At 37.3% G+C, this 17,748-nt stretch overlaps 1 protein-coding gene and 1 long non-coding RNA gene across 2 annotated transcripts; one reads left to right on the forward strand and one right to left on the reverse strand.

Annotated features, from left to right (window-relative positions):
• Positions 1–8,358: 8,358 nt before the first annotated feature.
• LOC103998213 (uncharacterized) lies at positions 8,359–12,419 on the forward strand. Its single transcript, XM_009419622.3, has 8 exons — positions 8,359–9,365; positions 9,433–9,565; positions 10,071–10,286; positions 10,648–10,803; positions 10,907–11,159; positions 11,246–11,646; positions 11,736–11,852; positions 11,974–12,419. Exons 1-8 carry the CDS (start codon positions 8,359–8,361, stop codon positions 12,331–12,333), a joined length of 2,643 nt encoding a protein of 880 aa, XP_009417897.2. The 3' UTR covers positions 12,334–12,419.
• LOC135593281 (uncharacterized) lies at positions 8,568–10,255 on the reverse strand. Its single transcript, XR_010479490.1, has 3 exons — positions 10,117–10,255; positions 9,893–10,006; positions 8,568–8,704 (listed from the first exon to the last, which is right to left on the reverse strand). It is a non-coding gene; the product is annotated as an uncharacterized LOC135593281 (long non-coding RNA).
• Positions 12,420–17,748: the final 5,329 nt, after the last annotated feature.

A 17,748-nucleotide genomic window follows, 5' to 3' on the forward strand; every position in this document is an offset into this window, starting at 1 on the left:
TAGATTATTTGCTTCATTTTCCAATAAAATGCCAATCGAAAGTGGAAGTGATACGTGCTGGGAAATCTGGGGCGACATCACATGCAAAGTGGAAGAATAGAAAAAAATAAAATCCTAGAATTCCTGTAGAAAAATAAGGTTTCATCGTCATGCAAAAGTTGGTGTGTAAAAACCTGCGAAACCAAAAAATAATGCGTAAGAGAATTATTTAGGGATATCGAATATCCCTGAAAACATGTGGATCTGTGGGAGAGGATAAAGAAGGTCAATTGCCCTCCTCTCTAGTGGTGATCTACATGGTAAGGGTTACGAAGATGCTTCTCAAATCGTTGCCCAAAACTCTTCATAGTGTAAGGACATTAGGAATACCATATAGGTGCTTATTGGAGAATGAGTTCATTGATTGATCCGCTCACGACATACTGGATGGTTGATGATACCTCATTATCAGATAGTGATTCGGTCATCCCAATAGTATATCTGGTCTTTAGACTTGAGACACTAGGATATCCTGTATGAGTACTTCACTCTTTAATACCAGACTTATAAGTCTAAAAGTTTCAGATCTAGCATAATCAGTCATCAAGAGTGATAGCCAACCTTTCAATGGCTATTGAGTGTCAATAAAGGATCATCCACTCTCAATGTCATGAGAGGAATATCCCATATATTTTTGCTCAAACAAATCCTTAACTTGGGTCATTCGGATTGAGAGAGAAAGAGTTCTCTGAGAGAATTCGATTAGAGTAAGACTCGAGTAAAAATTGTATGAGTCTGACATTACCATACTTGGATACGGTCTTTGAAATATTAGATGGATGAGAGATTATAAATATACTATAACTGAGGATAGATAGGTCCAATAGATTATTGAAGAATCTGGGGCGATATCATATGCGCAGCGAAAGAATAGAAAATAAAATTTCAGAATTTTCGTAGAAAAATAAGGTTTCATCATTGTGCAATGATTAGTGCGTAAAAACTCATAAAACTGAAAAACTACACATACAAGGGAGATTGATATTACCTAGGGAGATCGTATATCCTTGAAAATCAACCGATCTATGAGAGAGGATGAAGGAGGTCAATTGTCCTCCTCTCTAGCGGTGATCCACATGGTAGGCGCTACAAAGATGCTCCTAAAATCACTACACAATCCTCTTCGCTGTACCCACCACACAATCAAAAAGGGGCTGCCCCTTTATGTTGTCCACAGCCCTAAATAGGGGCTACAGGTTAAGGTGGAGAGGGAGAGAGAAGAATAGGAGGTGGTAACAAAAAAGAATCTAGCTTATGGCCCTTTGGTTCTCTCCTATTTATAGAGGCCCCCTATCAGCTTAACCATAATAGATCCTACCATATTAGATACTGAATCTCCATCCAATTACCAAAGCTTATTAGATTAGTGAGTCTCTACCCAATAATCTTCTATTAGCTCTTATTGGATCTTATTAATAGGATCCAATAATTCAGGGGCTTATTGAATATCCAATAAAATAGAGGCTCTAGTGGATATCTCATATCTAAAGGGGACTCATCGACTACGGATGTACTAGGTTACTATGTCGTAGTCTTCAAATGATACAGGGGAATCCACTCCATTGGACCTATCTGTCCTCATTTATCATGTACCTATAGTCCCTCATCAATCTAATATCCTAGAGACCGTATATCTGGTATGGTGCCGTCAAACCCATATGGTTTTTACTCGAACCTCACTCTACTCGGATTCTCCTAAAGAACTCTTTCTTTCTTAATCCGAACGACTCTGGCTAGGGATTTGCTTGAGCAAGAACACATGTGATATTTCTCTCATGACACTAAGAGCATATGATCCTCTATCGACACTCAATAGCCCCCGTAAGATTGACTATCACTCTCGATGACCGACCGTGCTAAATCTGAAACTTCCAAACCTATAAGTTTGGTATTAAAGAGTGGAGTACTCATATAGGACATCCTTGGTGTCTCAAGTCTAAGGACCATGTACACCACTAGGACAATGAAATTGCTTTCTAACAATGAGATATCATTAACCATCCAACATTCCATGAGTGCATCAATCAGTAAACTCATTCTCTAATGAGCACCTGCACTGTATCCCTAGTGTCCCCACACGAGCAGCTATGAGACCAACTGCCTCCATCATATGTATGGGTATACAGTATACCAATTTGTTCGATTATCTTAATGTCTCTCTCGAGTAATATAAGACTAAATGCCAAATAATATAGTGAGCAAAAAGAATGTGTATCATGTCACATATGTCATCACTCATATGATTGGCTTGCAAGGCACCTATGACTAACACCCATATTTGGAAGACCCAAATATTTAAATTTTTAGCTCTATTTTGGAAACTATTTGGGGACTATAAATACCCTACTTCGACAGCAAAAAAGAGGCAATAATTTTTAAAGAAAAAACTGAGAAAACTCTACCAAAAAACTGAGTTCCCTCTTCCATGAGCTTAGAAGTTGATTTAAGGGAGGTGTGTGAGAGTTACCTTGTAAAAAGGGGGTGTAAAGGTTCTCTCCTAAGCTTATCAAAAGGAGAAAAAAGTTTATGAGGATAATTGATCTTTATCCATTAAAAGAATATCATTAATGGAAGTCGGTGGCCTTGATGGAAGAGGAATCGGGAGTGGACGTAGGTCACGACGATCGAACCATAATAAATTCGATGTGCTCTTTTCCTTGTTGTTTACTTTTGTTGATAATTGATTTAATTGTCTATTGATTTTTCTTGCACTCTACATTTAAACATCTTTTTGACATGGGCTTTATCAAATGAAAGTTTTTTAAAATGATATTTTTATGAAAGTACTAATTCACCCCCCCCCCCCCCCCCCCTTTAGTACTGATTTTGATCCTAACAATCTGGACTTTCTTTTGACATGAACCCCTTCGGTTGTATCATATACACATCCTCCTCAAGGTTATCATTAAGGAATACGGTTTTCACGTCCATTTGCCAGATCTCATAATCATAGTGTGCTGTAATAGATAACAGAATTTGGATGGATTTTAGCATGACTATGGGTGAGAAGGTTTTATCATAGTCAACACTTTGCCTTTGATGATACCCCTTAGCCAATAGCTTTGCTTTATAGATCTCCATCTTCCATCTACTCCTATCTTTTTCTTGAAGATCCATTTACAACTAATGGTACAATACCCTTAGGTGCATTAACTAGGTTCTAAATCTTGTTAGAGTACATGGAATCCATCTTAGAATTTATGGCTTCTTGCTACTTTCTAGAGTCTATACTTGTAATAGCTTCCTCATATATCTGAGGATTAATATCCTTAATATTCTCTCCTCTGATATGTCCCATATAACTTTCAGGAGGATGAGATACTCTATTGGACCTACATATAATCGAAACTTGTGTGCTCCTAAACAAACTCAGGCTACAGAATGGTGCTTGAGCTAGGTTCTCCAACCTCACTCAGCTTTATCACGCTATCACTGTCTCCATCAAGAATATGTTCATTCTCAAGAAATAGTCTTCTAGGTTGTCATGTGATAGTACTGCCTAGACTGGCGGTGGTATTGCCAGTGCTCAGTGCTACATACGGTGGTATCACGCAGCACTAGCGGTAGTATCACCAGTACCCCGAAAACCTAGGGATAAGACTTTTTGGCTAATTTTTGAAGCAATTTGGGGCTTATAAATACCTCACTCATTCTTACTTGAGAAAGCAAGAAAAGAGTATGAAAAACTTATGATTCTAAGTGTGCAAACTCTATTTAAAGTCTTGACTTCCTTCCTCCTCAACCTTTTAAGTCATTCTAAGGGAGTTGTGAGGACTACTTGTAAAAAAGAGTTGTAAATATTTTCTCATAAACTTGTAAAAAGGAGAAAAGAGTTATAACAAGAGTAGTTGATCTTTACCTATTGAAAGAAGATCATTAGTAAAAGCTGGTGGCCTCAATGGAGGTGGAATCGGGAGTGGATGTATGTCGCAATGACTGAACCATTATAAATCTAATGTGTATTTTCTTTGTGCTTTTTATTCTTATTGCTTACTGATTTGGTTGCTCACTATTTTTACTCACATTCCAAGTTAAATGTATTTCCGATACGGGTTTGATCGAACAAATTTCAGAATCGTTTCAACTTTTCAAAAATACTAATTCACACCCCTCCCTCTTAGTGCCTTTACTATTCTAACAGGGATGTCAGTGGATAGGCTATAAGACGACATCATGGAGGTGCTAGGGCCCTTCGGTGAGGACCTAAATGACATCAACCTCCATATGAAAATGGAAGAGGAAGAAACTTGATTCTAGGCCATGATTGAGGGAGGATTAATAAGAAGCCAAAGCAAATTTAAGGACAACAAGAGGGGGTGGATGATAAAAAATTTACCGATAAGACAAGAAGACTAACGGCAACGCCACAATATAGTTTCTCCTCTTCAAATATAATGGAGTTGATGGAAGAAGTTTTAATATGCTCTAATGGAGATCAATGTAGTAGACATTCAATATTAGTAGTGGAGAATAAAGGTGAAGCAGGCAGAATCGAGGCCCAAAAGGTTTGACGGGGGTTGATGGGGGCGAAGATGCAAAGAGAGGCTAGGAGATGTTCATCGAAAACACGGACTTTAGAATGAGCTTTGTGTTGACATCATGTAACTGAGAGTTTAACTAGCATAATAATGATATGATCACTTGTTTGGTAATAATATGAAATGTGTCCAATCTGAGTTTAGAAAGAGAATATTCTATAGAGAAAATAATCACGCTAGCATGACATTACCAATTCACCCGGGGACTACAACCTAAGCAATGACATGGTCAAAAGAGCATGTGCCCTTCTATTACAATCGTTGATAGAAGTACAATCCATCGGCCCTTACCTAACTCGATCTCTATGAGAATTGCATGAATCTATTGTAGGACACATTAATCCATGACAACAAGGCTCATCCCCTCTTTTCCCCTTTCTTGGGTCATCTATTGTGAGCAACTTACACACCTCACCAAACAATAGTTTCGAGAAGGTCTGCACAACCAACAATATAAGGCATTAATTTCGAACACCTACTGTAGGGGGCTATTCCTTCTTATCCCAAACAAGTCCCAACCTTGACAAACGGCACCCTCATTATCGTCCTTCCTCGACGCCATCCATAGAGAGATGCGTCTGCCAGCTGTCGATATTAATGAACCCCAGAATAACGTAAGGGGCACTCCAACCCTCCATTAGCATTATGTCATCGGTGGCTCAAGTATAAAAGCCAACCTCCAATACTCAAGGGGGAAGTTGTACTGTTTCCCACTTCTCTACTAACTTAACTAACTTAATTATCGGAGGAGTCAGGTCGGGAATATCCTCTCGACGCTAACCGCTTGTGTAGGTACCTTAGGTACCTCGGTGAGACTAAAGCGCACCTCGGGACGACACGCTATTCGCCCTGATAAACAAGCAGCACCTCGGGTTTGTGCCACTATGTCCAACCCCCAACCCGATGAGTTTACACCTTTAAGACCAAACCAAATCGTATTGACTTCTCGATCAACAACATTAAGGTAAAAATAATATCTAACTTGAGACCTATAAAAAGAGATTTTTATCCCACGACTAGCGTTATCTCTTTTACTCACTTAAGTATCAAAATAATTTTTATCAGACATGGTTGTAGTGTAGTTTTGTAGGATCCTTCTTTTAGATACTTAAGTGAGAAATTTCAAATATTTATGAGAAATTAATTTAAATCAAAAATCAAGTTTTATGTCTACTCTCATTGTACAACAACACCATCCATGTCGTACAAAGTTGATGACACAACAATCTCTATTATCGCACATGACATCCATCCACCAATTGGGAACTTCTCAAATTGGTTTATCTATTAATAGATCATTAAAGTGGGAAATATAATTAGAAAAGAGGATAAAAATAATTCCATAGTTTATATTAAATTCGAAAGAGTCAGACATATATTGACTTGGAAAGAGTAATGAACATATACTGATTTTGACTCAACTGAATAAACCTAAATCTCTTAAGTTAAATTATTGTGAGATATATGTTAATACGTAGACTCATCATCCATGTCAATATGAATATGATATCAAAGTCAATATTTGACTTATAACGAATCTGATGTATCTTAATGCTGATCAATCTGATTTGGATTTCACCGATGACAAACTTCAAGTCACATCCCACTGAAGCAGTCCCCATCGATGACAGAGTCAAATATTCTCATGTTTAACATAAATAAAATTACCCCATCAAATTATGTTGTAACATAAATATAAATAAATATATATATATATATATATAATACATAAGAAAATAAATAAATAAATAAATAAATAATAATAGGTTGCTTGCCTTGCCTGCGTTATTTGATGAAACGTGGAAGCAAAACCCACAAATGAGACCCAAAATAATGGCAAGGATTTCTTCACTTTACGTACTTCAATCTTTATTATTATTTTTAAAATAAAAATAACTATACGAATTAAATTTGCTAGGAAAAAAAATATTTAAAAGAGAGAGTAAGAAACTGAAGACATAAGCTCTCTCAAAAGTAATCTGTATCTTTGATACTTAGGGCTAATTATAAATTATTCTTATAATTAATTATATTTAATATTTTGATTTTTATATTTTAAAATTTAAATAAAGATTTTTATACTTTTAAAAGTAAAATATTGAGATCACTATATAGGATTAAAAAAATAATATTAAAATAATGCGATTAAATAGTTTACTCTCACAAATACAAATATCTTAATATAATATTTAAAAATATAGAAACTAAAATATTAAAGATAACTAATGAAAACGAATAACTTACGGAAATGAATACGAGATGGACAGACATCATCGATCAAAACATCATCTAACTTTGGAAAACTTACTACTGTCGCCTTCCCCAATGCGTATAAGAATTGTTAGCTTTTTCCTCGTGTAGAGTCTGACTGCGGCTTAGTTTATAATTATGTCTAAGTAGGCTAAAAATAAGAAGTGAATTTATTATATATGATGATTTATAACTTGTGAAAGAGTTGAAAATCTAACGGTAGATTAAATCTATTACAAGTTAAATTAATTTATTTAAATTTAATGAAACGGTGTCGAAATGTTTAGTCCCCATCAAACCGAACATAGTATGCAAAAGCAAAAAATGACTCTAATGTGCGTATGTAAGTTGTGTATGCTCCCGCAATCACGGGAAGGTGCACCAGGCAGAATTCCTTTCTTAAAGTGGGTAGATACACAACGCATACTCAACGAATAGATCCGGAAACATGGCAATGTTTCCTATTCAATATTCTTTTGAAGAATTTGTTCCAAGCAGGTTGGGTTGGCGGCATTCATCCGGCAATGCAGGAGGCCAGAAACTCATCTAGATGCATCCAATCTGTCCAACATGTGGATATATATATAAATTGCTTATCTATTCCATCAGTGATTTCTGTATTTTAGTGTATTAACAAAACTCATAAACTTGCAAATTTTTCTTATACTTAATCCCCATCTTTGATTATTAATAGAAACTTTAACTTGCATATATATATATATATAATATGTGTATATAGTTGATACATTAAATTTACATATAGCTATTAATTTTCACTATTTGCAAATAAAAAAACTTGCTATTTTGGCAAACAATTTAACAATTGGTCAATCTTTGGATATGAAAGATAAGGTATGAATGATGTAAGAGTCAAACTTCTCTAGCATCATACTCAAAGTTCCTCAGTTTTCAAGTAAAAGAAATGTCAAAGTAGATGTCCATATTCATTTTTTTCTTTTCAAAATTTCAGACTTTAAGGTCAATCAGAACCTATGGTCCTGATATACATGTTTTTATTTCCATCTATATCATGAAAATGATCAATTGACCAAGTCCTTGATCTGTAACTTGAACTTTGTCAAACCACCAAAAAAAAACAAAAAAACAAAAAGGATATCTTTGTGTTCACTGCATATGAAATCTCTCCTGGACCCCATGGACAGATTTCTTTTCTTTCCACTCTCTCTGTCTCTCTCACTTTTAATTTCAAGGGTAGAACCACATGAATGAACAAAATACAACACTTTTCTACATGACAAAGAACATGAAAATAGTTGGGAATTTGTCAAATACATAATGATAATAGATGCTTTATATAAAAGAAATACAATTAAGGAAAAGAAGAAATAGGACAACTGTAAATGCATCTGACACAAGAAAAGGTCTCTATGGTGAATTTGCTCAAGATAGTGATGATCTGGGCTCCACCAGAATATTCAGGATTAATTTGCTATTTGTATATATAGAGGCAGTTGGATCTCTGAATCTTTCAACCTACAGGAGGAGAGCATCACTTCCCAATTAGCCAACCATGCCAGAGTTGAGGATCTCCAAGAAGCACCACAAGCACATCAACAATCCCTTTCCTTCCACCCCAAAGTGCCTGCCTTTCATCCATGGAGGACTCTCCTTCAATCCACACAAGATTTCACAAGACCAGAATTATCAGATTGGGGAGGATTTCCAGCTTGCTTGGAGCTGTAGAAATGGTGGCTGCCTTTCGATCTCGCACCGATCTCAGCCTAACAGGAGCATATGGTCTACAATCCCAGGAGAGGCCTTCATATCTGCTGCAGCTGTCCAGACTCAGGTGGAGGAGAGCAGAGGCTCTTTTGCTATTAAGGATGGTGATGTCCTTTTCATCTGCAAGCACCAGTCTGTGGAAGAAATAAGGGTTCTTTATGAGGCGGACATTGAAGAGAATGCTGAAGATGATAATCTCTTATCTGGGTTTTCAAATTCAAACAATAAAGGAACTCCTGAATCATTCAATAAGTCTTACTCCCCGATTCTGATGATCACAGGAAGGCTCTTCAGTAAGAAGACTAACATACTTCCTAAGAAAAGCTTGTACCTGGGGAAGAAAAAAATCAGATTTGGATGGGCTAGGAAACCTTCATTTGTTGCTAGATACTGGTTTTTGTTTGAACAGAGGAGCAGCAATCAAATTGGTTTTTCTGTAAAGTTTGGTGAATATGATAAGAAATTGAGCCCAAGTGTAACAAAAAGAAGAATTCTACAGGGCTCAAGCTGGAAACTAATCCGAATGCAGCGTCAATGCATTGCATACATCTCAAGGCAAAGAGGTTTTGTTGCACTCTCATCACAGGATGAGCAAGGAGAAGAGCAAGTGGTTACAGAATTCAATAAAGTTTTCATCACATATGCGAGTGACAAAGATGAAAAGTTCTATGGTTTTGGGGAGCAGTTCTCCCATATGGAGTTCAAAGGAAAGAGGGTGCCTATAATTGTCCAAGAGCAAGGTATTGGAAGAGGAGATCAACCCATCACCTTCGCAGCCAATCTGATTAGTTACAGGTAATCATTATTTATTAGGGTTCTTTTAGAATCAAAATTGTAAATTCTCCTGCTTCGCAATTGACAGATCAGGAGGTGATTGGAGTACGACATATGCCCCTTCACCATTCTACATGACCTCCAAAATGAGATCCCTTTATCTTGAAGGATACAATTATTCAGCTTTTGATCTCACAAAGCCTGATAGAGTACAGATTCAGGTACTTGAATCTGACAAAAGCTATGATTTATTTGATTTTTAGTTGAATTTTCAAAAGTGACATTTGAGTTCTACAATTTTTGCTAATGGAATTAGAATGGACTCTTTGTGGAACACATTGCCTTTTCACTTCTTAACATGGAAGAGCATAAAAGATTTATGAAATCTTCCAACTCTGAATCTTACTTACCATGACAGAGTGAAATAGTTTTATCTTCATCAGAAAACAAAATAAAGTTGTGGGAAAATGAAATACTACACATTAGCTCACTTAAATGGCTATTTTTTGTATATCCATAATTACATAGTTAGGAAAAAAGAGACAAACCTGATACTAAGACAATCGACAACCTCATGTCTTGTGGCACTGTTGTCTTCGACAGCACAGTTTTGAGTCGCTTCAACTCTTAATCTTTTCTTCTTCATGATGTGACTTGTATTTCTGAAAGGGTACATATCAAACTTCTAGCCGCATGACAAACAACTAATGCAAATTCTTCTTACAGATATATGGAAATTATGCTCAAGGAAGAATACTGAATGGATATTCACCTGTTGAACTAATTGAAACCTATACAGAAACCATAGGGAGACCTCCAGTACTTCCAAACTGGATTATTTCTGGTGCTGTTGTCGGGATGCAGGGAGGCACAGAAGCTGTCCGCAGAGTGTGGGATCAATTACAGGATCATGACATTCCTATTTCGGCATTTTGGTTGCAGGTGATTGAAACTGATGCTAATATCATGATATGAACAATATTTCAAAGAAGAAAAATTATGATAAATACAAGATAAGCTCGGTAAGTCACATCAAATAATTATATGAAATGAAGTTACCACTACCAACAAGTTCAATCATGTCATTTGTGTTTGTTCAAGTGTGCGTGGCCTTAGAATAAATAGCAAATGGCTAACCACAGATCTAAGATCTTCAAAACTAGAAGGGAAGTCATGAAGAAATAGAAGCCACCACTTTGCAAAATTAGTGGTGTGAATTCATGACAACCTGTTACGACATCCTGCAACACATGAATGCATGTTTTCTATAATCTTTATTAAAATCTAGGTGATAACCTTGCAGGACTGGGTTGGCAAGAGGGAAACAGTAATTGGGTCACAATTATGGTGGAACTGGGAAGTTGATACCTGCCATTATGCTGGATGGAGAGAGCTAGTCAACGATCTTCGTACTCATGATATTAGAGTGATGACCTACTGCAACCCCTGCCTTGTTTCAGTAAATAACTTTCCCTCAGTGGAGCCCTTTCCAGTTTAATTAGATGGGTCAATTTCATTCAGTCATCAGTTTTAACTGAAAAAGAGATCATTGTCACTTGCAGACTGATGACAAGCCAAACAAATACAAGAATCTGTTTGAAGAAGCTAAGAGTTTAGGCATCTTAGTAAAAGATAAAACACAAGGAACATACATGATACCAAATACGGCTTTTGATGTGGGAATGCTGGATTTTACACATCCCGCAACAAGTAGTTGGTTCAAGAAAATTCTACGCGAAATGGTGGATACTGGAGTAAGAGGTTGGATGGCCGATTTTGGTGAAGGATTACCTTTAGATGCTCACCTCTATTCAGGTACTCAATAAAATTCTCTATTGTAATATTAGTATGATGTTTTAACATGTTGGAAACACTAACACAGTATTTATATTTTCACATAGATGAAGACCCCTTTGAAGCTCATAACAGATACCCTGAACTTTGGGCTAAGGTCAACAGGGAATTTGTAGATGATTGGGCAGCAACCTGTCATGGAAAGGAGAAGGAAGATCCAGAAGAAAACTTAGTCTTTTTCATGAGGGCTGGCTTCAGAGGTAGCCCTAAGTGGTCTATGTTGTTTTGGGAGGGTGATCAAATGGTAAGTTGGCAGGCTAATGATGGAATAAAGAGTAGCGTAACAGGTTTGCTGAGCAGTGGCCTCTCAGGTTTTGCCTTCAACCATAGTGATATTGGAGGCTACTGTACAGTAGACATGCCTATCATCAGGTACTGTCGAAGCGAAGAACTTCTCATGCGCTGGATGGAATTAAATGCATTCAATGTAGTATTCCGGACACATGAAGTAAGCACCAAAAAAATTCAGCTAGTAGCAAAGTTTGATTTCCATACTTCCCTAAGTGGAAGCATCACTAACATTTGTAGCATCTACAGGGAAACAAGCCATCGTCCAATTGCCAGTTTTACTCTAACAGAAACACATTAGCTCATTTTGCACGCTGTGCCAAGATATACAAAGCTTGGAAATTCTACCGAATCCAACTTGTAAAGGTACATTTTCATAAATGTATATGGATATTAGATTTTGTTTCAAAAAAAAATAATATCTATATGCAAGAAATCATCTTTTCATTTTTCTGATGTGCTTCTTTTGTTGATTTATTTTTCTCAGGAGGCAGCTCAGAGAGGCTTGCCTGTTGCTAGGCATCTTTTCCTCCACTATCCAGATGACAAGCATGTACATAGCTTGACATACCAGCAGTTCTTAGTTGGGACAGATATACTGGTAGTTCCTGTCCTTGACAAAGCCAAAAAGGAGGTCAAGGCCTATTTCCCTATGGCAGGTGGGTGTTCCTGGCAACACATTTGGACAGGAAAGATCTTCACCAGGCCTTTCAATCACCCGGGGCATAATCAAGGATTTGAAGCCTGGGTTGATGCTCCCATTGGCCACCCAGCTGTGTTTGTAAAGTGCGGTTCCCACATAGGAGAAGCATTTTTAAGAAACTTAAAAGCTCTTAACATACTATAGCTTGTGTTTATGATAAATGTTTCATTTATGTATTCAGAATATCATTCTTTTTTACTTATTTTAATATTCACTAATTTTAGAATTCATGATTGATTTGTTTTGGCAAGTAGCATGTTTATGATAAATTCAAATGATAACCTTTATTCTCAGAGAAATTGTGAAAATTATAGATGCTATCACTTCATTGATTGAGCAAAATTATATCAAAGTCCAATAGTTTTAAATTTCAAACAGCTACACAAAGTCATATGGATGTCAGATAACAATTGTGAAGTAATAAACTATTTTCCCGTTTATATATGCTGTCACTTCCTGGATTGTGCAAAAGCTATTTCAATTGCAATGCTTCTGAATTCCAAACAATTTAGATAACAACCAGTATTGTAATTATTAAGAGGCGAAGTTACACTTACAATGAATTAGAACCGTGTAGAGTGGAGGTAAATCTTCTGCTCACTTCACCAATTACCAATAACCTCTACTTTTACGGGTTTAACTATGCATGTCTTCCATCTTAACCAATGATCAACAGAAGAGCTTGCTTCACCATTGAAATTTATGAATAGATTTCAGCCTCCTGTTACTGTTGCTTTCTTTGTGAGTTCTTAATGACCTCGAATTTCTTTCATTGAATCTGAAGTGCTTCAAAGGGCATCCTTCATCTTAACCAATAAAACTGGGCAAAACTTTCTCTTGAATACTCTCCTGGTGATAAATTCATTATTATAGATGTTATTCTGGCAAATGCTTCTGTGCTTCTTCTGGAGTTGAGCTCTGCAAAACAAATTTAACATCTATGATCTTCAGATTCCAGTTTCAATGGATCCCTCAACTTTGTATCCTAAACTGAACAGAATAGTGAAATTTAAATGAACACCTTTTGTTCGTCATCACATGAAATATTTCAATAAAACACTCTAAAGGACAAAAAGAAAAAAAATAACATGCAAAGGAATCACTCCTTACAGGCATTTCATCGAACAGCTTCTGTGCATCCACAGCATGAATTCATCAAGTTGGCTACCATTTCCAATGCAGATCAAGTGTGGGTTAAGAAGCCCAATGTCTAACTATTTAATCCTCAACAGTCCCAAAGAGCATAATGCTGGATGGGCCTCTGCAACTCAAACCCACGGGATCGAAATGTAGGCATATTGGAGTATCTCTTGCCATTGAACATACACAAAACAAGCAGTTGGGACACCAGGTGGTTGCTTGTCAAGCAATTAAAGGTTGACTCTGTGTGATATACACAATCTGGAGAGAGAGAGAGAGAGAGAGAGCTTCAGAAGTTAATAAAAAGGTGATGATGGTAGTTTGGCAAGTCTCATAGTCCCACATCGAGAAAATCAGACTTGTTGTCTCGTCTTGGAACTATAAATAAGGGCCTGAGCTTTGATGTTAGATACACCACGAGAAGTACCACAGACACCACAAGAAGTACAGCAGGCATCACAAGAAAACCTGCTTATGGTTTGAAGTCTTCTTGTTTAGGAAGCTGAAGGTGTTTTATGGCCTAGGAACATTTCCTAAGGCATTTGTAAGTGTCCCTCTTTTATAATAGTAATTTGCTCCTCTTTCTTCCGTGGATGTAGGTCAAAGTCATTTGACCGAACCACGTATATCTGGTGTTCTGGTGTTTTGTTTGTTCTTGTCGCTTTTTTTATTTCCGCTTTATTGTCTTTGTTGTGTTGCCAAAATTACCCTTTGGTAAATATCCTGGGGCTAGCTCTAATAAACTGGTATCAGAGCCTGATTTTGGGATCTTTTGGCAACGATGACAATAACAAAGATTGTTGTCAAGAAATTCGACAGAAATGTCAACTTCGGCATGTGGCAACTCAAGATGGAGGCCATTCTGGTTCAAGACGGAGTTGATTTGGCACTTCAGGGTGCTGAGAATATTTCAGATGGTACGTCAAAGGAAGATCTTGCGGGTATGGATAAGAAGGCCCGATCCAGCATCATTCTAAATCTCTCTGACGAGGTTTTACGGGAGGTAGCTACAGAGACTACGGCTAAGAGCATGTGGGACAAGCTTAAAGCCTTGTACATGAAGAGGACAGTGGAGAATCGTCTCTACTTGAAGCAGAGACTATATATGCTTCGGATGATTGAAGGTACATCTATACTCTCGCATCTTGATAAGTTTGATTCTTTGGTTATGGATTTGGAGAATATAGATGCAAAAATTGATGATGAGGATAAGGCTTTGTTGCTCTTGTGTTCTTTTCCCCAATCTTTTAAGCATTTCCGTGATACTTTGATTTATCGAAAAGAAATAGTTTCTTATCAAGAAATTAAATCTGCACTGAAATCTAAGGAGCAGATAGACAAGAATATCACTGGGGAAAGTAGAGAGAATCAGGCTGAGGGTCTGGTTGTTAGGGGGAGAATGGATAAAAGAGAATTTGATAGTAGTAGATCTAAATCTAGATCTAAATCCAGACATAGAAATTTGGAATGCAGATATTGTCATAAAATGGGGCACATTAAATCTGATTGCTTTAAATTGAAAAATAAATTAAAGCAAAAGAAAAATTTTGTTGAGAAAACTATTGAATCCGCTGAAGCTAGTGTAGCATCCGATGAGAATTTTGGAAATATTTTCTTTGCTATTGATGACAGGACAAAGTCTAAAAATGAATGGATTTTAGATTCAGGTTGTTCTTATCACATGTGTCCCAATAGGGATTTGTTTTCCACATATGAATCTTGTAATGGTGGAATTGTTTTGATGGGCAATAATGCCGCATGTGATGTTGTTGGTAGAGGAACAATCCGAATTAAAATGCATGATGGTATTGTGAGGACGCTCACTAATGTTAGACATGTTCCTGATTTGAAAAAGAATCTCATCTCTTTAGGCACCCTAGAGGCCCTTGGGTGTAAATACACAGCTGAAGGTGGAGTTATGAAAGTTTCTAGAAATGCCCTTGTTGTTATGAAAGCTTGTAGGTCTGGTAGCTTGTATATTCTGCAGGGAACTACTATCACAGGTTCAGTTGCAGTTTCGTCATCATCATTGTCTGATTCTGACATCACCAAATTATGGCATATGCGTCATATGAGAAATATTCGACCACCACAAAGGTATGCAAATTTGGTTGCATATGCTTTGTCTGTTGCAGAAGAGACAAGTGAAGTTGGTGAGCCTACTTCCTACTCAGATGCAGTTTCTTGTGATAATTCCGCTAAGTGGTTGATTGCTGAAGGAAAAGTCCTTGTTTAGAAAATTCATACGAAGGACAATCCAGTTGATATGTTTACGAAGCCTCTTCCGGTTTACAAGTTCAAGCAGTGCTTGGACTTGGTTGGTGTTCATTGTTGGTGATTGCCCGTTGGGGCTTTTGTGAAGAAGGTGGAGCAAGTTTTGTTGGGACATGCCAAGGTGGAGATTTGTTAGTTTGGCAAGTCCCATAGTCCCACATCGGGAAAATTAGACTTGTTGTCTCGTCTTGGAACTATAAATAAGGGCCTGAGCTTTGATTTTAGACACACCACGAGAAGTACCACAGACACCACAAGAAGTACAGCAGGCATCACAAGAAAACCTGCTTATGGTTTGAAGTCTTCTTGTTTAGGAAGCTGAAGGTGTTTTATGGCTTAGGAACATTTCCTAAGGCATTTGTAAGTGTCCCTCTTTTATAATAGTAATTTGCTCCTCTTTCTTCCGTGGATGTAGGTCAAAGTCATTTGACCGAACCACGTATATCTGGTGTTATGGTGTTTTGTTTGTTCTTGTCGCTTTTTTTAATTCCGCTTTATTGTCTTTGTTGTGTTGCCAAAATTACCCTTTGGTAAATATCCTGGGGCTAGCTCTAACAGATGATATCTTCAAAATTGATCTTGTTGTGGTGCATTTAAATTTACATAATGATATAACTTCTAATTTCATGCAAAATTAAGAAATATGATAACAGTATCAAAATATAAAAAATTTGAGCAATTAATTGTCAGGTAAAAATGTTCCTATCTTCATAATGTCTTTGCTGGAAATATATTCATGTGTAAGAGATTATATTTTCATATCGATAATGATTGAAATAATCGGATTACATATAATAGCCTTGACCCATAATTTAAAAGATTAACCCTTTGACTTAAGTTTGTGTTTGACTTATATGTTCTAATCAGAAGAATTGAGTTATATGTACTATGTTTGACTTATAACTTAGAAGCTCAAGTGCTTTTTGATGGAATTGGTATTAGTTAGATTCAAACACAATGATGATTGATTTATGTAGGCAAATTTTGCATGCACTAAAATTTTAAATTATCCAATTTCTCAATTGATCCCAGAGGTATTTATTTTTTTGACGAGGATGGAGGAGCAGCCGAGGAGGTGAAGTAGTAGAGTTGGTGAGACATGCCATTCCTTGGGAAAACGGTGTCCTCGAGGCGTCTATCAAAGGAATCCATCTGCGGCTGGTTCGAGGAGAGGGCATATCATGGAGCTTAGGCAGAACTGCACGTCCGTCACTGCGACTGGTTGTTCTCGTCGGAGCAATCCAACTTCTGGAAAAGCCTCGCCTCCCTCCATGATGAGCTGTCGCAGATTGCCCTGCATCCCTCGAAAGACTTCTTCTCTCAAAACTCCCCATGTTTAATATCGTTAATGGAATACATTACTCAGCTCGTATCTCTCCAAAGTTCATCCATTAGTTGTCGTCCAAACATATCATCTTCGCCTTCAGATAAGGAATTCGAGAGATTCCATAAGCTAAAATCGACGCCGATGGTGGTTTATGGTGATATTTCACCAGCCTTGAAGCTTTGACAACCTCGGGATGCCCAAGACTAGAGAGACGGTGTAAGCGAGGAGGGAAATTGATATTAGCAGAGAGCTATAGAGGTAGAGCAAAAATGGTTGCCGTCTTTTGCTCGAGCTACCAAAACATCTCATTTTTGTGTGGAAAAAAGGAAGGTATGCTGATCCTGTGTAATGGAGAAGAGGGCAGGTTTCCCCTGGACTCACAGAACGAGAGGTTCTTTGCTTCTTGGTTGGGTGTACGTAATGATTTGCTTCATGTTCTTGCTTTGCCTTGTGCCGAAAAGATGAACTTGCCGAGGCTGGAACGGTGGATTATTGTCGAAAAAGCAGAAGATTGATGGTGCATTTTTCGCTTTAAGTAGAGTATATTATCAGATTCCTGATGCTGTCTGTCTCCATTGGATGTGAAGTAATATGTCTGCACTCCATTGACACCAAGTCAATATCGATAAGCAGTTTCTTCCGATGAATAGAAAGTTTATGAGACAGCAGGAGATAGCGGTCAGGAGATAGCAACTCCTCTCGGGTTGCATAGTTAAAGAAAACCGCTATGTAAGAAGAAGAAGAAGAAGAAAGGAATTGTATCGTATGCTGCGTGCGATCCAGGGAAGCAGAAACTTTTTCGTTAACCGCTTTGTAAG

Source organism: Musa acuminata, chromosome BXJ1-9, assembly GCF_036884655.1.
Source record: "Musa acuminata AAA Group cultivar baxijiao chromosome BXJ1-9, Cavendish_Baxijiao_AAA, whole genome shotgun sequence".
In the NCBI taxonomy this organism is placed as follows: domain Eukaryota; kingdom Viridiplantae; phylum Streptophyta; class Magnoliopsida; order Zingiberales; family Musaceae; genus Musa; species Musa acuminata.